We start from the raw sequence: 25,704 nt of genomic DNA, 5'->3' as shown, positions 1-25,704 counted from the left end.
AGGTGGAAAAAGGAGAACTGGAAAGAAGCTATCTATGCTTGAGGCCGACGTAGCTTTTTTATAAGGTAATGGTAAAAGTTTTCCTCTGACATTAAGTTTAGTTGTATCCGACTCTGGAGGTTGGTGCTCATCTCCATTTTTAAGCCAAAGAGCTGGCGTTGTCTGTAGACACCTCCAAGGTCATGTGGCTGGCATGACCGCCAGAGGGGTACCTATTGATCTACTCACATTTGCATGTTTTCGAACTCTTAGGTTGGCAGCCTTTCTTATATTTTGAGAAAAAGAATCTATACAAAAGAAAGATATTGGGAGAAGTAAAATCAACACCCAGTGCCAGTAAAATAGAAATTTGTGCCGATTTTCTAAGGTATCAGGTGCTGTGTAAACCTGTGATTATCAAAAATGCATTCAAACAATACTAGCCATGCTTTTGGCATTTTTAAAAATCATGCTGTTGCTATTTTCATTTGCATGCAAGTGATAGGAAGTGGGTTACCTGAGCCTGTTTCCATAAAAGATTTGTCTTTCCTTGATTGCACACATTATTTGGTTAATGAAAGCTCTACTTACAATTGGACTGTTTAAGAACAAAACTACATGTTTATCCATATTGACCTAAAGTCTTATTCATGTCCATTACATGGAACAAAATTCAGTTCCTAACAAACACATACAATATGTAATTCCTTGGTTTTCAAAGTGATGTACCAAAATTTATTTTGATATTTTAGAATTGTCTGCTTATACAGTGGGATACCATAATATGTATATAGTATTTATTTACATCACTTTTACCCCACCTTTCTCTCCGAGGAGACTCAAAGCGGCTTACAGTAAACAGGCAAAAATTCAATGCCTATAGTATTACTATATTCATAGAACACAATTTGGATGTTAGAGATTCATACAAACAGCACTATATAGGAGTAATCTGACAATTTTGACACTATACTAGATGACTTCTATACAGTGCTTTTTTACCCACATGGCCTGTCTGATGCTGCTTATTTCAAATAGGAATTTTACAAGTATCATTCTATAGTTGGGTACAGACTGTCTGAAAGATCCCATCTCCTCTATAGGTCAGTTGGATTTTCCCAGGAAAGCTTTTCTATGATTCTGCTGTCAAAACAGGTACATTTAACGAGAACATAAGATCAAGTCAACTTGGTGTTTGATTCCCAGATATTGGAAATCTCTTTCATTGGAGTTCAGTCTGGCTAAGACCTTTTTATACAGCTGTTTAAATACTTAATTATTACTATTATTAGTATTACTATTATAATAATTCTATAATCAACATTGTGAGCCACATTGGCTACTACACTGGGCAAAAGGCAGGTTATAAAACAAACAAATGTTATAGTCCTCTTTACATACTAGGCAAACTGATGACAAAGCTTATTATTAAATGCTTACTACACACAAATTTGCACCATTAGAACCCATATCTAGACTAGCCCTTCTCAGCCTTTTTATGTTGGAGGAACTCTTGAATTAATTTTCAGGTCTTGGGGAACTGTTTCATTAAAGAAATAATATACAGTATCTACATTTCAAAAATGTTTTCATTCGTTAACCGTAATCCCTTATGGAACCCATAGCAACCTCTTTTGGAATACTTATTTTTGGGGAATCCTGGTTGAGAAACCCTATCCAACCTAATTAAGTACTTTTATATCTTTATTTTAGTTGAGGCAGTCTGCTTATGGATAAAAACGATATGGTGGAAGGAGTTTGAGGGATACATGCAGGTATATCTCCCTCCCTACAATTCAGATCTTTCACTGTCATATTTTGAAGACAGTATGTTTTAAACAATAACATTGCCATGTCAGTGTGTGATCTGAATAAAAGAAAATGTTCCCCCTTGGCCCCCTTTCAATCTCTCTGTCTTTTTCCAACAGAAAGAACTAATTAAGGCAAAGCTAAGGTAATTGAATTCAAAGTTTGTATTGCTCATGTGACCTAATCTTTTTACAATGGCATCTTTTGCAAGCCATGTTAAGAATACATCTTTTGCAAGGCATGCAAGGATACTATTCACACTCCAGAAAATCCTCCCGAGAGTGTGGAAAAAGAATGAGGGTTTGCCTTCAGAATGCAATAAAGACTTTCAGGAAATGGGTTTCAATGCAGACTGCCTTGTTTTTCTATCAATTCATTAACATTCAAAAATACTGTATGATATCTTAAGTTTGTTTTCTTTTGAAAGGGTCTTGGTCAGCCATAATAGGTGTGTCAGCTGTTTTTCTGTGCCAAAAGAAAAGAAAAAAGAACCCTTTAGAGAGTTAGATTCGGCTGTGGCGGAGAAGTCTATCAAGATGTAAAGAAATGTTGAACAAATGCAGTGGATTAGCAAATAGCGTGAGATGCCAAGAACTGGAATATATTGAATCTGTATACTGTGAAGGAAAGAAAAGTGAATTCAGTTACGTGATTCTCTATAACTGAAGCAAAATGGCTGTATGTCTCAAAGAGTGTTTTAGGAAGAGCTCTCCTTGGGTCCTGAAAAATTAATGAACTCAGTTTAATGTAGGGGAACGAAACAAATGTCGTACTTGAAAGAGAAGGAGTGTGTGTGTGGCTTTGTGTAAAGAGAGAGAGGGGGGAGGGACGGAGGTACAGATCTTTTGAACTGGAAATTACCAATGTTGGATTCATTAAACCCTTTATATCAAAATACTTGTCTGAAATATGGAAGGAACTGCTTCAAAATGACTCAAAAGCATTGTCACCAATGAGACTCAAATATGTTTTTATTTTAATTAGTTTATTAACATGAATAGAAAACCTAATCTGGTTGCTTAGCTAAACTATAATATACTTGTACATAATGTAAACATTTTGCAAGAAACTCAAAATCACTTTTCAGTGACATATATGAAAGTGACCCCATTTCCAGCAGTGTTAGCCTTTAACAGACACCCCCCCCCCTTTAAAAGGTCTTACACAAATGCAAGAGAAATGCTTTTGGGCATTCGTAGTAGAGTTTTAGTTCCCTTGGCTTTCCCTCTCACAGATTTCTTCTCTGCTTCCAACTTTCTTCACTGCATTCTGTCATATCGGCTTAATTTGAGTTTGAGGCTGCCTATAAGGAAACACCATATTGAAGACCTCAAAATCAAGGGTTAAAAAACAGTTCTGATTTTATATATTAGGCATGGGCAATGTGTGGCTTTCGGGATATTATTGGATTGCAAATCCCATCATCTTTTGCCATTAATTAGGTGGCCCTGCATTTGTCAGAATTGCAGTCTGATATCTGGAGGTCCAATTTGCCCAATCTAGAAAATAAATTTACTGAATTGTTTTTGTAAAATGAAAATTTCAGTGGGCCAATTGAGACATCATCATTACTAAATATTATTGTCTTCCTCTCCTGCTTTTTATTCTATCCTTCCTCCTCATTCCTTGTTCCTTTTGTGTGTGTGTGTGTGTGTGAGAGAGAGAGAGAGAGAGAGAGAGAGAGAGAGAGGATTGTTTTGATTCAATCCAATAGCCAGATTCCTTTTTTTTTGAAAATATATATTGATCCTGTTTGTATAGGCTTAGAACACATACACATGGTTAAAGGTATATGTACTGGTTAAATTATACTTTGAAAAATGCAACAGCATTATCTTTTTCCCCATCAAGGCCATTCTTGCTTCAAATGGAAAGATTTGCTCTATAAAAAGAGCTTTACTTTCTGACCTAAAGTATTTACTAGATATGGCAATAGTAAATTCCTTTATCAGGAAGTTCCTTGAGGGATAATGCCTTTTCGTTCACAAGATATACTCCATTAGTGGCTACTTGTCACAGTAGTTACATGCTATTTTCATAATCAAAGGCAGCATGCCCCTGAATCCCAGTTGCTGGAGAACAGCAGCAGGAAGGGACCTTGTTGTGTACTTCCCCTGGGCTTCCAATAGGGAAGTAGTCAGTCAGTGTGGACAACAGGAGGCTGAACTAGGTGGTCTTTTGTCCAATCCAACAGGGTTCTTCTGTAGAGTGAGAGATGGGACACAAAGCAAAACCTTTTCTAAAAATTATTAGTCGGTTCTATTTTCTTATGGTCATTTTTTGAAGACTCACTCATAGCAATCATTCATGTTTGAAAGAGTACTTTCAAGGCAATCTAGAAATAACATGGGTTATAATAGTCAATAAAATGTTGAGCAGTTGCATTAGTTGTATTGTGTGTAAATATCAGTTTAGAAGTTTTATAGTAGCAGAAGTTTGCAAATGACTGTGAGAAATTTCTGCACAGCCCCGGTAAGATTTAATGAAGATAATGAAATTACCTGTGAGTTTGTTTGCATAATTATATCTTTATGGTAAAAGATTTCCTCAGTCTCTGGCATTTATCCAACAGACTCTTTACTATATACTAGGCTACTTCTACTACCACTGGTGGGGTTATTTTCACATTTTGTGGCATTCTGGACATTGCTTTCAAGCACTCTGTTCAACAATTTTGCTTCACAAGCATTTGAGGGATCTTCCAGACAAGCCCTATATCCCAGGATCTGATCCCAGGTTTTCTACTTTAAACTGGATTATATTAGTCCGCACTGCCAGATAATCTGGGATTAACAGAAAACCTGGAATCGGATCCTGGGATATAAGATCTGTCGGGAAGGGCCCTGAGATTAATTCAAGGAGATTATTCATATCTAAAATATTAGAATTGTTGATTATGCTAATATCTCCAAATCTAGCTTTAGAAAAAGAATGTGAACAAGTTTAACAAGTTGTTATACCCTGAAATCAGGAAACATGAGGTTTCCTGGTATGTCCTGTATGTGAGTCAATAATTAGCTTATAATAACTGTTTTTCATATTTTTTTCCTTTTTCACTTTTACCACTTCTACTGGCAGAATCATCAGTTTTCCAAACTAGTCTAAAATAACTTCCTATGTTAATCATATTACATGAAGAAAACATTAACTAAGAGTTTGTGCTTACATCTCAAGATGGTGATCAAAATGCTATCTGTGGTGTCTAAAACGAAACAGACCGGCTATGGCATTTTCCTGACTATTTGGGAAGTTGTTTGAATATCCTATGTTTATCATTTAAAAGATTTATTCATGAGTTGTATTGTTAACTTCAGAATCTGAAGTATTCCATTTTGGCTGTATAAAAAAGTGTCTCCTGGATAGTTTCCAAACTTCCATATGTGCATATCTTCTCTTGATAATTCAGTTGTTAATCAGGAATGGACTGATTTTTGTGTGCACAGCTCTTGCAGAAGGAGAAAATTTTCAAGTCAGAATGGAATTGAGACAGTATAACCTAGTAAATCCGTATTTAGGCATCTCCAGTATTATTGTTTTAACATTAAGTTCCAAAATACATACTATTTTCCTGACCTTTTCCCAGAACATTAGGGTTCATTTTTTAAACAAAACTTTTCAAATTGATTTTTTGAAAGTACTGTATTCACATGTTGATGCACCAGCTAAATCAGATCCATCAATATTACTGCAGTTTCTCCATTATTGCAGCCCAACCCATCAAATAAAGAGCAAAAGACACAGATTCCAATCCAAAGGGAAGAATCATAGAATCGTAGAATTGGAAGAGACCTCATGGGCCATCCAGTCCAACCCCCTGCAAAAAGCAGGAAAATCTCATTCAAAGCACCCCCGACAGATGGCCATCCAGCCTCTGCTTAAAAGCCTCCAAAGAAGGAGCCTCCACTACAGTCCGGGGCCGAGAGTTCCACTGTCGAACAACTCTCACAGTGAGAAAGTTCTTCCTGATGTTTAGGTGGAATCTCCTTTCCTGTAGTTTGAAGCCATTGTTCCACATCCTAGTCTCCAGGGCAGCAGAAAACAATCTTGCTCCCTCCTCCCTATGACTTCCCCTCACATATTTGTATATGGCTATCATGTCTCCTCTCAGCCTTCTCTTCTGCAGGCTAAACATACCCAGCTCTTTAAGCCGCTCCTCATAGGGTTTGTTCTCCAGACCCTTGATCATTTTAGTTGCCCTCCTCTGGATGCTTTCCAGCTTGTCAACATCTCCCTTCAATTGCGGTGCCCAGAATTGGACACAGTATTCCAGGTGTGGTCTGACCAAGGCAGAATAGAGGGGAAGCATGACTTCCCTTGATCTAGATGCTATACCCCTATTTATGCAGGCCATAATCCCATTGGCTTTTTTCGCTGCCACATCACATTGTAGGCTCATGTTTAACTTGTTGTCCACAAGGACTCCAAGATGTTTGATACACGGGAGCAGTTTCAAATTCCCATCCATGTATCAGAAGATATATCATCAGATCCTAAGGAAACCAGTTACTCAAGAGTGTGGGAAATTGAAGGCTTTCAGGCTTTATTTTTTATTTTATTTTTTGCTTTTGTGGGTATTAATTAGTGCTTTCTTAGCTGATATAGATATAATTCTTCACTATTTTTTAAATCAAATTATTTTAATATTTGTATTTCTGCTGCAAGAAAACAAGACTTTAAAAACCCCTATTTACTATTTGGGACCTGTACACATGTTTGCATATGATTGTTTTGCACAAAAAAATAACGTTTTCTGTCCAGAAAATAGCTGTTTTCTCTAAAGATCAACAACATGAAAATTTAGTGCAGAATAGTTCTCTGTTTACAGCTTTTGGGTGACATTAAAAAAATCTATTCATTTTTACATAAGTTGCCTTTGCTTGATGCCCCTGGCAGAATGATGGACCAAATCCATCCAGCTTTACATTTGTTTTTCAGTGACTAATCATGTTTGATGTTGGGAGGCTGTGCTTGAGTGGTGTTGTGGTTTCTGATTTTAATCAAAATCCCAAGGCCATTTGAAGCATAGGGGGAAAAAGCGTCATGCAATGTAAACCTTTTCTAATTACATGAAATGTATACACTCTGAATGCATACATCTTTGTCACCAGGGCTATGTATTTTGATAGTCTTCTTGGTCCAAGTACAGGTGAAGTAAGAAAAGGCAAGATTGATCTCAGTGATTTTTATGGACACTTGCTAGAGTTTTGACTCCTTAAGGATATTTGACCCCTCAAAAATCATCAAATTATTATATTAAAAAATGTCAAGCAAATGTTGGAAATGTGGGGAGCAAGATGGGACTCTTTATCACTGCTGGAGGATCTGTAAAAAAAGCTAAAGCCTTTTGGAAAGAAATGCATTTCAAAATTCAAAAGATCTTACAAATTAGAATAAAAATGGACCCCAAATATCTGCTATTGGGAATGTTAGATATAGAGAAAGACAAAAACAAAGAAATATTATTTAATTATGTGATCACCACCGCAAGGATGACATATGCCAAATTTCGGAGAGACAAAGACATTCCGGAGACAAAGAGTTGGATAAATAAGATTCTGGAAATAATGAATATGGATAAATTGACATATTTACTAGTGAACAATCAAGGTAAACCAAAAAAGCAAATGGACTGGGAACTGGTTAGAAACTATTTAAAAGATGAGAAAATGAAGATTTTAATCTGTTACCAAAGAAAACAAGGCTAGGACTTTCAGCCCCAATTGGGAGAACATGGAGGAACTGTGACACGAGAGAAAGACTGATAAGAAATGGAGAAGAAAAATTTAAAGACATCATGCAATAGGTGGAAATCAATTTTAAGCTTTCACATTATAAGGGTGGGGGCACTTGTAGGGGTTTTTGTTTTTGCATATATGTGTGTGTGTTTGATTTCTTCTTTTCTCCCTTTCTTGTTTCTTATTTCTATTTATTCTACAAGTTCACTACTATGTTTATGTTTATATTTTGCAATATTATGGAAAAACATCAATAAAATTATTCTAAAAAAGAGAATATTCCATAAATGGTCTCAGCTAATAAGGTGAAATGACTTCTTGGTTTGCAAACATGTGGCAGATATCCATGGTTTTTACAGATCTTAGAAAGGAGGGGGTGGAAAAGCAAGCGAGCAACAGAGAAGAAATTAAAACCATATAAAAGGATGAGGAATGAGTGGAAGTAAAGTGGAAAATGACAACATTTTGGTAGTGGTTGCTGATGACTCCCCTATGAATGAAGCAGTGAAACCCCTCCAAGTTTTAGACTAGACTTGAAAGCCCAAGCTTCAGCACCATAGATAAATCATTTTAGCTTTGGAGCACATTCACTGCCCCAGTGCCAAGGAATGTACGTAGGAGCCACGTCTGCATATAGGTGTATAAACGATGAACTCTAAAGAGACATTAGGTTAGAGATTGAGAGATGTGAAAATGAGTCATGCAAATATTGGCAGCAATTTCTCGGTTTTTTTGCCCATTGTCTTTTATATATAAAAAAATCCTGGAAGGCCTTTCCTGCTTGCAGTCTCCCATAGTGTTAAGTAACTGTAATCTTCAGCCATGGCCAAAATTCCTGAGGAGACAGACTCTGGGCTGCTGTTCAAAAGGTTTTCTGAATAGTACTTCAGAAAGTGGCTTTTAAAAACAAAAAAGCACAAACACAAACAAGCTGAAATGAGGTAAAAGTAACCATTCATGTAACATTGCCTCTATGAAGATGATGTCACGAAATGCTTGCCAAATGCTTAACAGGGTCTTTTGTGTCCAGGAGTGCAGCCACCAGTACACTGCACTTTTGGGATGGAGGTGGGTTTAAATTAATTGGCTTTGTAAAAAAAAAAAAAAAAAAAAAGAATTGCCATGTCCGGATGTATTGAGTAAGAGGTTGACTGCCAATCACAGTGGGATTTTATTCCGCTCAATCTCAAAAATTGGCAGTGTCATGTAGCATCAGCTGCCTTTCTGAAGTGGTCATAGAGTTAAAACAACTGCACCCTGTTTACAGTAATGTGTGAGTGTTTGCAGGTGGGGAACGAGGAGGTTGGGTTTACACAGCAGACTCATGCAGAGATCAGAACGAGACAGCTTTTTTCAACTAAGTTGCTACATGGGCCTGCTATAGGTGCTGCTGTAAGCTCTCCAGGCCTGCTTATTAATGGATTCTCAGTGGAATTAAAAATTGCCTTCCTCTGTTTGAGAGTCTGCAATCAAGTGCTTATTGGCTGGATAATTTCTCTATTGGGATTAAGTGGACATCATTTTTCCCTTTTGAAAATGTGCCCATGTTTGGATACCAAATAACTGAAAGAAAAATTTATTATCAATTCCTGTGTCAATAACACTCTTCCTTCCTGTCTTTTCTCTCTCTTTAAGCTTGTAAGATCGGATACTACAAGGCCCTCTCAACAGATGTTGCCTGTTCTAAGTGCCCGCCTCACAGCTTCTCCATCTGGGAAGGCTCTACCTCGTGCACCTGTGACCCGGGCTTTTTTCGATCAGAAAATGATGCTGCTGCCATGCCCTGCACTCGTAAGTTGGGCTCCTTTTATTTATTAATATTTCTTTTCTTCTTCTCTTGCTGCTTCAATAATTTATACATGAAACACTCCCCAGAGATGTGCATGCTGCTATGAAAAGTGTCTTGTTGGTGACAGTAACATTCAGTAACAATTCCCTTTTAAACAAGTCAACACAACATGTCAATACCGGGTCCTCTCTCCTGGTACACAACAGAAAATGAAGTTTGCAATTAAGTGACAGTATGTAGGTCAACTGCAAGAATAAGAGGCTCTCATTCTTTCCCCCTGCCTCCCCTCCCTTTTGGTTTCTGCATTGTACAAGCGCCTCAAGGCTGTACTGTGTACATATAATGAGGAACAATTCTAGCCTTCCGTATCTTAACATAATCAGTAAATGAAAGAAAAAACATTTTGAAGGAAACTGAGTCATGTAAACACAAATGTGTGATACCTTTGAATAGGTTCTATTGCCCCTTTTGTGTAACATTTCTAATGGGGCAAAAGTTTTATTTTGGCTTAATCAATAAACTGATTTACACAGTTCTTTTTACATGCTTTGTTGCATGGTGAAAGCTATCACAATTTGACGCTGGTATTTCTCCTTGCCTTGCTGAATGCAATTCTTCGGGCCTTGTTGAAAATGACATCAGGAATCACAGCTGTGGGAAGCTGCAAAGCACTATCACAACACATTCTGGAGTGCTCATATAATCAAGTTATTTAATTGCATATGCTAGTTGTTGGAACACCAACTTAAGTTTGAAGAAATCAAACTAAGTATCTGGGCCTTATGGATTAGGATGCAGGAAGAAAATGTAATTATTGATACATGCCCATCAACTTCCTAGGTGTCTTAAGAAGGCAAGAAAAATGAATAAATAAATTTGTGTTGCTAAGTACCTGTTAATACAGCATCCAACCATTAGTGAGGATGATTATGCCATTCATAAATATTCACTGCAGCAGTTTTATTTCACTGAAAAGCTCTAGCCAAGTTGAACATTTAAATGCCTGTTGATTGTGTAATTTTGTTGCATTGGTTTTCCCAGGCTTATGTTGCCTGTGATAGTGTTCTTATTATTGTTCTTATATCATAGAATCATAGAATAGTAGAGTTGGAAGAGACCACATGGGCCATCTAGTCCAACCCCCTGCTAAGAAGCAGGAAATCGCATTCAAAGCACCCCCGACAGATGGCCATCCAGCCTCTGCTTAAAAGCCTCCAAGGAAGGAGCGTCCACCACGGCCCCGGGGAGAGAGTTCCACTGTCGAACAGCTCTCACAGTGAGGAAGTTCTTCCTGATGTTCAAGTGGAATCTCCTTTCCTGTAGTTTGAAGCCATTGTTCCGTGTCCTAGTCTGCAGGGCAGCAGAAAACAAGCTTGCTCCCTCTTCCCTATGACTTCCCTTCACGTATTTGTACATGGCTATCATGTCTCCTCTCAGCCTTCTCTTCTGCAGGCTAAACATGCCCAGCTCTTTAAGCCGCTCCTCATAGGGCTTGTTCTCCAGACCCTCAATCATTTTAGTCGCCCTCCTCTGGACGCTTTCCAGCTTGTCAACATCTCCCTTCAACTGTGGTGCCCAAAATTGGACACAGTATTCCAGGTGTGGTCTGACCAAGGCAGAATAGAGGGGGAGCATAACTTCCCTGGATCTAGACGCTATTCCCCTATTGATGCAGGCCAGAATCCCATTGGCTTTTTTAGCAGCCGCATCACATTGTTGGCTCATGTTTAACTTGTTGTCCACGAGGACTCCAAGGTCTTTTTCGCACACACTGCTGTCAAGCCAGGCGTCCCCCATTCTGTATCTTTGATTTCCATTTTTTCTGCCGAAGTGAAGTATCTTGCATTTGTCCCTGTTGAACTTCATTTTGTTAGTTTTGGCCCATCTCTCTAGTCTGTCAAGATCGTTTTGAATTCTGCTCCTGTCATATTTTTTTTTTAAGTTTTCATCATAATATCTATACATTTTACTTTGGATTCTGCAATGCATTGTGTGTTCAGTGCTTTAAATGTATAAAATAGTATACAAAATTTGTAAAGAAATGCAAATATTTGCCTGACCTTTCCCATGAGGGAAAGATAATATTATCTATTTCTAGTCCCTTCTTTGGAGTAAAGTCTTAAAAATAGCTTTTTAAAGCTCTAGTGCTGCACAAACAATTCCCCACTTTACTTTCTGATATGCAGGTATTCTTCTGTTAAAGAGTAGACATATTCCCTTTAATTACTTAATCAGAACATTTGGTGGTAAAGTCCTATATCATGTGGAATGAATATAGTTTCATACACCAGTTCAGAAAAGTTAGGCAGCAAAATTAATTACTTTGATATTCTTTCTTTGTGGGTACTGCATGGAGGAAGGGAGGAATTGATGAAGAATTCATGATGTTAAACAAGTAGAACAATCTGAAACAGGATTGAGGGTATTACTAGATTGAAAAATCTGTTGTAAATTGCAATGAGGGTTCTGGATACTATCTGAACGCAGCCACAACCTTGGTATGGAACAAGCATTTCAGCTGGAATGACATTTAGGCTTTTTTCTTCATCTCGGTTTCCATTGTTCTGTTTTGCACTGATACACAGGTTCCACTCCAAACTTTCTACTCATTTAGTTGTTTGGTGTCATGGAGTAAGATGATTGGAACTTCTGTCCTCTCCCTGCCTCCTCCCACTGTATCTAGCATACTGTGAAGGATATGTACCAGAAGCAAGTAAGGATGGGAAATGTTTTTCCAGCTATACTTCCCAGCTATCCTTGGCATGCATCCATAGAAGCATGCCAGGCATTCGAGAGGAGGACATGTCTTTGTCACCACTGAAATAACAAAAATATCTCAAATTACTTGGTATTGTTATTTCAAGATTCCAAAAAAGTGTGGTTAAATACACAATTTATTTCAGTTCTTTATCCTAGCAATCACCTATTCTGATTCTTACCAAAACTGTATTCAATGCTTAAGTGCTAAAGGCAAGAAAAGTTCATTGACTTTGCTGGGTAAAGTATAACCATGACTTCAGTCAATTGACCAGATAAATATTGCCTGTTGGCAACTTATAGTTGACAGTATCAAATATTCAATGAAGCCAAGAATGCCAGAAGGCAGCTGACAGTTTACTGCATGCTTAACTTTTTGCAAAGCAAATCCCTTTCTATAATGTATTGTTGTGTCCAACTGGAAGCTTCTCCAAACCGAGGATCCTGTCTGTGATGCTGGAAGGACTAAGCAAGTTGTGTGATTGTGTTGGAATATTGTCCTGCAGCTTACATAAAACTATGTTTTGAAAATGTCGGTTTGACTACCTTCTTCCATTTTTTTTTGTTACTTTATTTCTATTTCAGTTTTTTTTAAAAAAAAAAAAAATACCACATAAGTTATGTGTGCAAAGTTAAATAGAAAAGCTGTGCAATTGAACATTCAAGCTTTTGTGATGCCATGGTGGTCCTTAGCCAATTCTATATTGTTATAGGCTGGTTATATTTTTAAAAACAAAACAAAACTCACAGACTACACAGTGACTTCAGTGTAATATTCATATTGGTAGAAACCTTGCCTAACATCTTTAAGAATTATCATTCACAGCATTTTTTTAAAAAAGTTAATTCCTTAGTTTTTCCATAAAACACATTAGGACAAATATCAAGTTTGTCAGTTATTTAAAATGCCTTTATAATTATTCTAAATTTACGAGTCCATTTTTTGACCACTCTGTTGACCAAATCTGTTTTGATTAGTCAGATGCCCAACAAATGTACAACTATTTTCATGTCCTGATTAGATGTGACAGTTTTAGTCTGTATGGGCCATGGGTGCATGGGTGGCAAACATTTTCTGTGGCAGGCTAGGCGCTTTTGTTGCCTCTTTTTGTAAAGACAATCTGCTGATAGCCATTGATGAAAATCTTGCTGTCCTTGGTGTTCAGCTAATGGGACGGGGAGGGAGGGAATAAGAGAACAATATAGATTCTGAATCCCATTGTGTTAACTAATTTAGTACATTCCTAAGATGAAAAAGGTGTTGGACACAATTTTAGGCTATGTGTTTTCCCACAGCTTTTTAGTGCCTGCAGATGGTCTGTCTCTCTCTCTCTTTTTGTGCTCATCCCTGCTTGCAAATTGTTGCTTTAATTTCAGCTAACTCCATTGTAGAACCATGAGTATTTTTTTTTACATCTTTCCACTTTCCATTTCTAATTTGAAACTGGAAAGCTTGCTCTAAATTGTTTCTGTGTCTCTTCCTCTAACTTGGCAACATGCATAGATAAATCGTATCTGATTGGTGTTGTGATCCATAGCCTAGCACAATTACTTTTCTTTCCAAAAAAGATTTTTTTAAATAATTGCTCATTCACAATTATTAAAAGAACCAGATTCTGAAAACCATGTGAACAATCTGCACTGAATTATCCTGTCACAAGAGACAAGTCCATTGAAAAGTATTTAGAAATAGAAAAAAACCCAAGAGACTAAATTTCAGAAAAAAAGCTACATCGATGAAGTAGAATGGCCATGTGTGGCATCTTTTGAAAGTAGCACATGAACTAAAGATAGAAAAAAGTGCAAATAATTAATCAACAATGTTTCAAATCATAAGGAACATGTCCCATTGTAATTATTTAGGCATATTATAGCAGCTAAATAATTTGTGTTTTGAATTTATTAGGAGATAGATCTGATTGTTTTGGCTTTCTTTTAGCAACCAGTCCCTGTAGTCTGAGGACTACTGCATATCAAAGTCAACGATATTAGGCTACTAACTATAAAACTAGATTTGCACTATTAAACCAAATTGGCTGGGATCTAATTGACCAGAAGAACTTTGGACTGAAGGCAAGGACGTTATCAGGAGGAATGTTTCCGCTTCTGGTCTTTTTGGTTTAAATTTTCCTTTGGTTTCTCAGATCTTGAGGGAAAAGTGTCTTACTCTTTCTTCTTTTTGTTGCTGATTTCTGTTTCTCTGTACTGATTATAGTAGTAGTTCTCCTTGTCCCTGAACACACAATTTCATGCAAATTTTCTGTTCTTTGTCTTAGACAAGGACTTGGAAGGTTAGTTATGAAGAAATTAGACAAGAAACTGAAGTGTCAAAATATATACAGTAATTTAATACTACTTAGGATTGTCTATGCCATTGTATTTCCAATTACTATGTATGATTGTGGAAGTTGGATAGTGAAAATCAACTAATTTGAAATGCAGTGCTGGAGGAGAATTCTATGGACTGCTAAAAAGACAAATAAATGGATCTTGGGGCAAATCAAGACCTAGCAGCTAAGCTAACTAAACCAAGAATGCTATACTTTGGAAATATTGTGAAAAGATATGACTCTGTAGAGAAGGCAATAATTCTTGCTAAAGTAGAAGGCAGTAGGAAAAAAGGAAGAATGCACTACAAATGAAATAACTCCTTCAAGGAAGCCATGGAATTGAGCCTACAAGACCCGAGCAGGACTATTGATGACAGGGTTATTTGAAGGTCTCTCATTCACAGTGTTGCCATAAATTAAAGTCAACTTGACATCAGTCACAAACAGGGATGGTGTGTGTGTGTGTGCTTTGGTGGGGGAGAAAGAGATAAATTTCAGCCTCTGTCCAAAATTGACCTTTTGTTTTGAATCCGCCTTTCTTCTGTTCAGACTTTTGAAAACTGTATTTACATGAAGAAATAATGTCTTATTTAGGAGCCAGAAGTGGTAATGTGTGGTTATGAGAGAGTGAACAGTTTGTGCATGAAGAAGGTGGCAACTTGTTTAAAAAAAACAGATGATAGAAAGATGTGTGTGTTAGAGACCTTGGGCAGCTGTTCTCTGTTAATACTGAGCTAGTAGTACACAGTGTTGGACCTGACTGAATTAACTGGCTAACCAAGTATTATGCAATTTTCTATATGCTAAAAATTTCTGCCTGAACTGGTACAAACATGCTATAATTTTCTTGTCTAATGTTTGTATGGATATTTGAAAAGACCCTGTGATAAAAAGGAGACACTGAATATTATATTTTGCAAAGCTAGTACATTTGACTAGTCTAGCCACCACCCATTGTAGTCTACAGATTTGATAAAAGGCCACAGTTTGGCTCTAAACAGTCAAGTAGGCCACAGTAAGATCCTGGCATACACAACATTTTCTTAATGGGTGTTCTTTTCGTAGATAGTTAATAATATAGGAAAAAATGAGCCTGAAGATCCTTCATCTGTAAAACTAAATATTTAAATACAAAATCTTTCTGAATTTTTACCTGTGACAAGTTTACCAGAGGGTCAGCGGAATGAAGCTTGAGGGCAGAATTAATTTATGATTTTTCTTCTTTTGTAAAGTTAGAATGCAAAAAATGCAATATGAAAGCAAGATTAACATTACAAATAAGATGATGGCAGATGTGCAGGTGAAGAAGACTTATTTAAAGAACAGTTTCAGAGGGACTTCTTGGTCAGCTTAAATTTTTTGACAAGGGGTGATGGAGAAGAACACAAACAGAGAGGGCCTTATCCTATTTTTTAGCAATTGGTTAAATCATGTGATAAGCCCAATTTCCTTGCGCTGACAGGTATAATAATCGAGCACCTTCTTTGTTCATTATGCTGTCTTTAACCCCAGTAGTCTCATTCAGGCTTGCATTTAGTAATCGCTCAGTGTGACGGCTTCCTAATGAAGAAATAAAACATAGAATCTGAGACCCATTCTTCTAGCAAAAACATACACTCTGCTCCATTGGCTTGTAAAATCAGGTTTCCGTTCACTATTAGGCCAGGTGAAAAAAGTAATATTGGGTAATTTGGTGGAAAACACCTAGAATGAACTGAAAATTACTCCCCCTTTAGTTTTGTGTAGAAAGGGGAGGGAAGGTATTATTGTTGCTAATTATTTATTTTAATTGTTAGACATTCACAAGTCTCCACTATTGTACGTCATTGTTCCTTGGGTAGCAGTTCCTTTAACTATTTTAATAGCTACTTTCTTTGCTTCTACATCTTAACACTCCAGGCCAGGAAAGGTAGACTTTAATAGCTTTCTATTTGCTTGAATTTCACACTGGAGAGAAGGAAACTAGAAAGCTACCTCCCCCCCAACCCTTCTTATACAATCCCCAGGACAAATTATGAAAATTGCATGCTTAATTTTTATGCATTGGTTAGAAAATGCACTGCACTGAGCCTATAAATTGCTAACATCCACAGAATAAAAACCTTGGCTCAAGAATATTGGTCTTTAAAACATGCAAAATCTTACGGGACCCGTTTGATCCCAAGTGTTGTTCTTTTTTAAACCAGTTGCTCAGATTTTATGTTTACAGCTTAACCTAAGTGAAAGACCAGACGGCGGTGTTTTAGGTAACTGTGAGTGCAGTGAGCAAAACTGAATGCCGTTCCTGATGATTTGACAGCATATGGTCAGGGATTTAAATCTATTAAGATGTACAGGCAGCTCCCAATGAAGGGTGTGCAAGAAGCATTGACAATTCTTACTGGAGGAAAGTGATAATGAAATGGGAGAGATGTAGGTCTGCTGTTTACATTAAAAGATGCATGGTAATAATAGAAGACAAGGACGTAATGTCCTTATCCTGTTCCCTGGAACTCTTAAGGATCCAAGAGAAGTCATGTGATTGGAAAATACATATTTTTAAAACCTCTCGTTATAATAACAATGATGTGATAGTTCCCTGAGACCTGAAAATTATCCCAAGGTTTTCTCCTTAGTAAAAGTGTTAAGAAAGGCTGCCAAAGTAGAAGTCCTGGAAGAACTATTTCTTTTCAATCAATGTCACTAATAAATGGGTGGGGCTTCTTGACCAAACATTTTAACTGGGAACTTGTGGCATCTTTTCTTTCTTGGCAGTTGCTTGCCCTGTCTTGTTAGAGATTGCAGGATGATACTCTTCGGCACCAGACTCCTTTCGCAGAGATAATTTTTGCTGTTGCATGATTATCAGAAGAAAGGCCTCTTCATCAGTTCCAGTTCTTAACTTGGCATTCTAGATGAGCCAAGTTACAGTCTTGATGAACTCACACATTATGAACTGCATCCTTGGCAGTTTCCAAGTATAGTGGCTTTCTCAGCTGTATGCTAAGATATGGAAATGGCACGGGTGATTTACAATAAACATAGAGATGTAATTCTTCACTAAAGCTTCTTGAAGGCATCAACCAGTAATTTCAGTAATTTTCTTCCTTCTGGGAGAAAGAAAACCATGCAGTTTTTGAAGACTATTTGCAATTCAGGACTGTGCAAAATTCACAGCCTGTTGTTTTGTGCAGGAAACAGTAATTGTTCTTGGATGCAAGACCATATTTCAATACAGAAATATAGATTCCTGTTTTATTTTCTGTGCAGAAAAAACATAATGGTGATTTTCTTTGCACAAAATGTGCATGTGGTTATTTTGAGTAGAAAATTGCATTTTCCACATGAAAAATTTTTCAATTTAGAAATATTTATTTTCGCATAGATGCTATGTTCTTTTAAACATGATATGTTACTTGATCTTCTTAAATAGCTCTTAATCCTCTTAAAGAAAACAATTGTAAATCAAAATTCCAGAAATGAAGGATTTTTAAAAATATGACCTCTCAGCAAAAAATCGTGTTTCATCCCCCCCCCCCATTTCCTCATCTCTCTACAGTTTGGGTTAATATAAGTGTTTATGGGGTACTTATTTGATTGAGATTATTAATGTGTTGAACTGGGTTAAGATAATTAGAGTTGCCTGTCCAACCTGAAAGCACAATGCAAATTTGTCTCTTTAAATTATGCTGATTTACTTGATCTCTTGGGCTATGCAGATAAAGAGTGATTGATTGACATTTTGACATGGTTTTAATATACAAGGTGTCCAAGAATTGTTTTTGCAATTTCAATTGTATATAGTATTTCAACTGTAATGGTAATTTTCAGACACTTTGTTGATCATGAAAATAACTGCTTCCAAGATGCTTTTCAGAAGAGAAACTTCAGATAAAAAGGCCAGACTTTTTTCAAGATTCACAATGCCAGTTTATTTTATAAAAACATTTATTTTTTATTTGAGGTTAGTATAAAATCAAAAGGGGCTGAAACAAGCTTCTCTTAGATTGTTTTTGCATTTGCCTTTCTTTAATTGAATTCAGTCCACTTCTATATTGCCTTTAGAAAGTATATTGTTTTTAGATTACTGTTTTAGTCCTATTACTCAAAACCCCAGCTTCTAATGCTTTCTGACAGTTATCAACATAATGAAGCATAATGAAATAATGAGCAATCGGCAATGGAAACTGAACATGGATTCCACCAGTTCTGTATGACTGTGTTATAAAAGTCCAAATACAGATGAAAATAATGCTGTCCTTACCTTGTTTCCAAGGTCAGAGGCTAAGAAATATCTAGATTTATTAAACTATCAGGAAATATACCTCTGATCAGTATAGCCTGCTTAAACCATCAAGATATTGTGTTCAGAGCCTGCATCCTCCAAAACTATGGATAGAACTGTAACAAAATTGTACATGAAAGTGATTGTTTATACAAAAGGATGAATTATTTTCTGGCTTCTTTTTCCATAGTAGTTTTTATTCAAGCATAAAGCATTCTGCTGCTTCTTTGTTCTATGTCCAGACAGTTTTCTGTCATCTGCTTTGGTTTATGTATAATTTTGAGATGTCTTGATGTACAAAAATCAGAAAAACATTGGAACCATGATAGGAAATGGAATATCAAATCTTTCATATTGTTTGTTGAGAGCCCCCCCCCCTCCAAGCCCCAAAGCATACACTTATTTTGAAGCAAATAAAATAATAATTTCTGTAGTTTTTACTGGAAATTTAACCTTCTATTAAGATATATAAACATTAGGAACAGCAACATTGGTTTAAAGTTTGTTCAAGTTCTAATAATCTTCTGAAGAATCTTTTACTCAGGGTTTTCCTGAGACTGTATAACAAGTAGCGTGAAGTTCAGGCTTCCAACCATGCTATTCACTGGCCTCTCCCCTAACTTTCCATTTCCATTTGAGTGTCCAACATTCTTTAGCCAAGGATTGTTACTGAGCTGTTTTGCCATCTCCATTTGTTGTTGTTAATATTGTATGTATTTAAGTCATTATTAACGTATGGTGACTCCGTAACAATCTACCATGAGGTTTTCTTTGCCAAATTAGTTTATGGGTAGGGATTAACTTTGCCTTGTTCTGAGGCAGAGAGAATGTGAATTGTTCAAGGCCATCCTATGCATTTCCATGGCTGAATGAAGATTTGAACCCTGGTGTCCATAATTCTAGCCCAACACTATGCTATGGTGCTTCAAATTTCCTCACATGTCTTACATCACTGTGCTTCAGAACATTTATTGTACCTCTGCAAGGCATCCAATTTTTGAGTGGCTAGCATCTTTTTGGCTACATGATGATGGACACTCAGAACCTGTTAGTATTTATGACTAACTTGCCACTATTGACTAGGAAAAGCCCATCAATAGCTGCCAGTCCCACAGCATTCCCCTCATCAATCATTCCCCTTCTATGTCAATATAATGACACAGAAGTGACATAAAGGTCAGGATTATCCTCCTCTTCCACTCACCCCCTCCCCCTTCTCACTATTTCTAAAGTGATTTTTAAAATATTTTTTTTCAATAGTATTTTTTTTAAAAAAAACCCCACAACTGGAACTGCAAAACTGCTTTAAAATAATTAAAAATTAATTGAAGCAGCAGAAGTGTGTGAAAGTGGGGTTTACAAGGGTAAATTGAAGAATAAATTCATGACTATTGATCAGCAAATCAATGCAGTTGCACAAATTGGGAGAGGTGCAATAGTTAGGGAGGTCATGCCAGTATGTAACCACTATCAGTGACTGCACAACCACTAGGGAACAGCAGCTTCTTGTGTTAAAATCCAAAGTCATAGAAAGTCACAAGTGGCCCAGTAATTAGCATTTTTCATGTTTCCAATTCAGGGTGCTTTCTTATGACCATCTTAAACCTCTAATTCTTCTTTCTCTTCCTCCCTTTTATTTGAATACATAGGGTGATTGATTTGAAAGATGATCTGAGTATGTTTATTCATATAGTGTGAAAATCCTTAAGAAAGACCCAGTAGAGTGACTTTAAATCACAAAATCTGCAACTCGTGCAATATATAACACCTGATGTACCAATAGTTTTCTACTGAAGGTCAAAACTGATTTATTTAAAATTTAGTATCTAAATATGTCTATTCTGTGAGTCAAGACAAAAATTCATTGGTTTCATAAATTTATATGAGCTTAAACAATTCACAGTCCTGGAAGTGAACATAGTCCCAAATACAACTTGCAAATGTAAGTCCATACATTTATGAGCTTAGAGACTAATGCCGGCACCAAAACTTTATTTGAAAATTTGCATGAAAAAATTTACATAGATTTGAATTACAGAGATGGACACATTTTTGTCAATGGGAAAACTATAGCGTTCAGTACAGAAATGTATACTATAATGTGTATGTTTAAAAAATGCATGTGAAAGCATGCATAAATTTCTGGGAAGCAAATAAATTTTTGTGAACAGATATATGATATGGAAATGGGAAGAAACCAGTGAGCTTTAGTTTTGCTGATTTATGCATCCCTATGACTATTAAGACATGTGAACTATACTGTAGCTTAACTCACCTAGGCAGGATTGCATGGATTTATAATCACAGCTTTACTGTGAATTCAGTAACTGAAAAGTCCTCTGGGAGGTGGGCGTTAAGGGAGGAAACACTCATTAGAGAGGCATCAAGGAACCTTGTGAAACCTTTAGGGCAAAACATGTGATATGAAATGTATCTGAGAAAGCAAGATCAAGCCTATCCGATGTCTGGCTCCAAAACTATATACCAAAAAGCAAAACAACAAGTAGTCAACTGTTATACACAACAGTGTTATATAGTACTAAAATATATAAGACAATTTAATCTAGAAATGAATAGCCAAACAAGGATATATAATGATACAATATGCAATAGTGCATTTTTTAAAACAGAGATTATACATATAGTCAGAGTTTTTGATTTCACTCGTATATACAGTATATAAGTCCCATAAGTAATTCTGTATACTCCTGGTGGAGGTAGTTCAGACTGTCAGAGTTATATCTTCACTCTTCTGTATAGTCTTATAGTTGATTAATAAACAATGGAAAAAATGTGTTTAAGAAGAGTCTCCATAGGAATGAATAAGATACTTGAGGTGTCCTTGGGAAAGTCTCTACAAAGAACCAAAACTATATAGTTAGCTTTCTGTATCCACATGTTCATTATTCATGAATTCAGTAACACAAAAATATATTTCAAAACAAAACAAAACTTTGAAATAGTTACATACGGAGGACTACTACATACCTAGGTATATCCTGCCACCCTCCCACCATTTCACAGTTCCTCAGGCTCTCTCCAGCACTCATTTGAGTTATTTATAATTTTATATAAGGGATGCCATTTTACTACACCATTGTAGTACTGGAGCATCCACACATTGGACTGGAGCATCCACAGATTTTAGTACCCACGAGGAGCCCAGTAGCCAACCTCAATGGATACCAAAAGTCCACTCTATACACGCACACACACACACATATTTTATTTATATATATATATATATATATATATATATATATATATATATATAGAGAGAGAGAGAGAGAGAGAGAGAGAGAGAGAGAGAGGACTTAAATCTCATTCATATATATATATATATATATATATATATATATGAGATTTTATTGATATTTTTCATAAAAAGAGGAATGCTCCAAATGACAAGAATCAGATTTGTAGACAGTGAACCTGCATAGCTCTTAATGGAAATATCTGAACATAGGTACTTTCTCATTCTTTCAAGTTGTTATTTACAAAACAGAAAGTTACTCTAAAAACAAGGAAAGTGCCAGAATACTGATATTTTAAGTAACTGATGCCCTTGGTGGACTCAGTTCTTCCCCACTGTAAAAACACAGTCAAGGATGGTCCTGTTGCAGAGAGGTAAGGGTCACTCTCAATGGCAAAGTTCAAGTAAACTAGCCTGAAGCTATAAGGACCCTCACCTCTTAACTGTTAGAAGAAAGCAAGGAGAGGTTGCCACATATACAGCTATCAGGAGAGAAGAGGTTTGACTTCAGATAAAAACCTTGATGTCCACACTGTTTGCTCTGTCTTACAGCCTATGTCCCTGTAGGAAAGAGATTGATAATGAAAAAAATGTTTATCTGAATAGAGTTCAGAGCTTTCAACCCCAAAATATTATTGACAGCACTGTTGAAATTATGTGTGATTGATGAAGCCACAGAAGGCCGAGTCCCAGATTCTCTTCTGTACTGCAGATGGTGACAGAGCTTCTGGTAGAAAAAAAGATCTGTTGCTAGGGAAAACCCTTGCCAAAGAGAATAATTGAAGTAGGATAAAATAAAGAGGAGAGGAAGAGGTTGGAGAAATTGATACAGAGAGAGAAAATGAGAATCAATCTGACGATTTTTGAAGCTGAGAGAGTATACATTAAATTTGCCAGTAAAACTTTTCTATAGAAAAATGAAATCAAATAGTCTTGTTTTTTCAGCAGATACACAAAAAGCTTATAGTTTTGATCCAATTCACTTGCATTTATATTGTCAAAGGTTGGCATTAAGATGGCTAGTGAAATGAATTTATTTCCCACTGTTGAATGAGGATAATCTTGGACATTCTATGGATTTTTATCTATGGATAGTAAAGACTTTCAATATTAATATTAAATATTTATATTTAATATTCAATATTAATGTCAAAAATACGTAGTACAATTATACATAGGATTTGTGCTACATTAGAACAGTAAAGACAAATATCACTTGAGTAAAATAAACATTAAATATTAAATAACCAAAAAAAACATGTATGACTAGAACACTTCTAGTGCAAGGAAATATATCTGCTCCATTGACTTCTTTCATAGAGCCATGGATCCAGTTATTGAGTTCTATCTTCTCTCTGCAGTCTCTGCTTCTCCATTCAAATTTCTTAGAGAGGTGGAGGGACTCTACTATATGGTAAGAAAGGACAATTTCTTAAAAATTTGTTTAAAAAAAACTGGTAGAGGGAAACATCTAGATCCAGAAATTAGAGTTCTGTGAGATGTTCCTAACTGATTTCTGGGTCATTTTTTCTTTCAACTGAAACTCATGTTAATTATGGAAAGAATATTAAAATAAGTTTATATAGCTGGTCAAAAAACATAAATCTGAGTGTCTTTAAATCCTGATGAGAATCTTATCAATTTGGAAGTTATTCTGTGCAAAATTCACCTGTGGTTTTTCTAGGCAGAAATATCATTTCCTGTGCAGAAAAAGCTATTTTCCTGCATAGAAAGTGGTGTCTTCTTTGCAAAATAATCACATACAAATTTTGTGCAGAATAAGTCCCAAATTGTGAATATATCTCAGGAACTGCATGGTGTTTAAATACTTTCTGAGAGCAGAAGTAATAGACTATAGTTACTCATTGCTTCCTTTGCAAAAGAAAATTGTTTTTAAAAACCTTTATGTGGTTGTAGCAGACCAGGCTGGAGAAAAGAGGAAAAGAAAGGGTCTTCTCCTTGCACTCATTAGGATCCAATTATTATTTTTTGACTTCTTAGAGAGCCTTTGGCTCAGTTATCCTGCTTGCTCCTTTACTGAATTACTCATAAAACTGCAAGTCATTCTCTGAATATTCACCACAAATTGGTTTGGGAAATCTTGTTCCATCTCAGTATTGCACTGGTGCCACAAAACCAAAGAAAACAAACTAACCTCCCTGCACATTTTTAGTAATTTCTTCCTTGATTGCATCCACCTCTCTAAATATAATCCTAATTAAATGCTGATTTGTGGGTCAGACATTAATTTGATTTATGGTTTATTAAAATCTGTTGTTTTCAGAAATCTCTAGAGATCCTTCAGAAGTTTTTGTGTTTTTTTATCAAGTGTTTTATTTTCATCTTCCTTGTTCTTTTTTCTTTGGTTCTTTATTGGATGTACTATGTAACATTATATAGTTGAGGAGGCTTAATCTTTAGAAACACAAAATTTTAGAGTGGATTTATATCTTGTTAAGAGTCTAACTGTTAAAGAAATTGGTATCTGTTAATCGCTTCTCAAGATCAGTAAATAGTTTCTAGACCCCTTGGGAAACTTGGGGACTGATTTATCATCCAGTCAATGTCATAGTACTGATGCAAATCAGATTTGGTATATGAATTCCCTGTTGGATCACTATAGGTTTGTTGGCCAGTATTCCCTGTTAGATCATTCCTATTACCATGCATCATTTCAAGTTTCCCCCCCGTACAAGGCCTTATTCTGGAAAATTGCTTAGGGATGCCAGCAAGAGTCTACGCGCAGTCAACATCTTTTAATACAACTGAAGTGTAAGCTATTACCTCACAGGATATGATTCATAAAGAACAGTTCATAGAGAGCTGTGTTTCATGCCTTACTACATCAATATTTCGGATAATGCGAGCAAATCACACCATAAGCTTTTATTATTATTTTGTTTTAATGATATACTAAATAATAAGTAGTAAATAAATAAGAACTTTATATTCCACTCTATCTTCCTGAGATGACTCAGGGTGGATTCCAACAACAAAAAAGGCAAACATTCAATGCTTCACTATAAAACAAATACAAACATGATAGCCCAAATAACTCCACATATGAAAACAATTTATAACATGACATTTATAGATTAAATCAAACATATCCAAAAATTATATCTAACATAAAACCTAAACAGAAAACATCCACGTTAATTTACAGAGGCTATATTATTTTGTCAAGGATGCATTATTTTTATTAAAGAAAAATTCTCTCTTCCATCTCAAAACCTGAAAAAATATAAACAAATATGAACTCGGTCTCAAATTGATAGATGTCTGAGGCTCTCCTTGGGTTTGAAAATAATAATGGTACTACCATAGTAGCAAACTGTATCTGTCCTGATTCCTAGAGAGACCATAGAACTTCCAGTGGAGGTTGCAGTGACAATAGATTACAAGTGGAGAGACAAGTTACACCTTCATCGAAAAGAGCCACATTTCCCATCTATTTTCAGGGAAACTGACCTAGTTTTGTACTGAAATGTAGAATCAGGAATGAAGATTCCTGTGCAAATACTGCTGGTACTCATATTTATGTGTGCCAAAATAAAATTATACTGAAATATTTGTGGCTAAAACACTTATTTAAACTATTTGCAGTACCCTTGTAGTGAATTTAAGCCAAAAACATAAGTTCAAGAGGTATAAGAAAAGCTGAGTTTATGCTGGGGATGAAAAAAATATTTAAAAATACTTAAATCACTCAAAACGTATGGTTTTTTTTAATGTTGAGAAACGCTGAGGAGAAGAATCCTGGACTGATGAAAATGTTTGCAATTTAG

General features: G+C 36.1%; 1 protein-coding gene across 2 annotated transcripts in view; it reads left to right on the top strand.

Annotated features, from left to right (window-relative positions):
• epha4 (EPH receptor A4) overlaps nt 1–25,704 on the top strand; it is a 180,307-nt gene that overhangs the window by 69,606 nt on the left and 84,997 nt on the right. For both annotated transcript variants that reach the window (XM_062976569.1, XM_062976568.1), the window contains exon 4: nt 9,159–9,314. In XM_062976569.1, coding sequence (XP_062832639.1) covers nt 9,159–9,314 — 156 coding nt within the window. The remainder of the gene's footprint in view (nt 1–9,158; nt 9,315–25,704) is intronic.

The sequence above is a fragment of the Anolis carolinensis genome, chromosome 3, assembly GCF_035594765.1.
Source record: "Anolis carolinensis isolate JA03-04 chromosome 3, rAnoCar3.1.pri, whole genome shotgun sequence".
In the NCBI taxonomy this organism is placed as follows: domain Eukaryota; kingdom Metazoa; phylum Chordata; class Lepidosauria; order Squamata; family Dactyloidae; genus Anolis; species Anolis carolinensis.
This window is presented reverse-complemented; position numbering and strand designations above follow the sequence as displayed.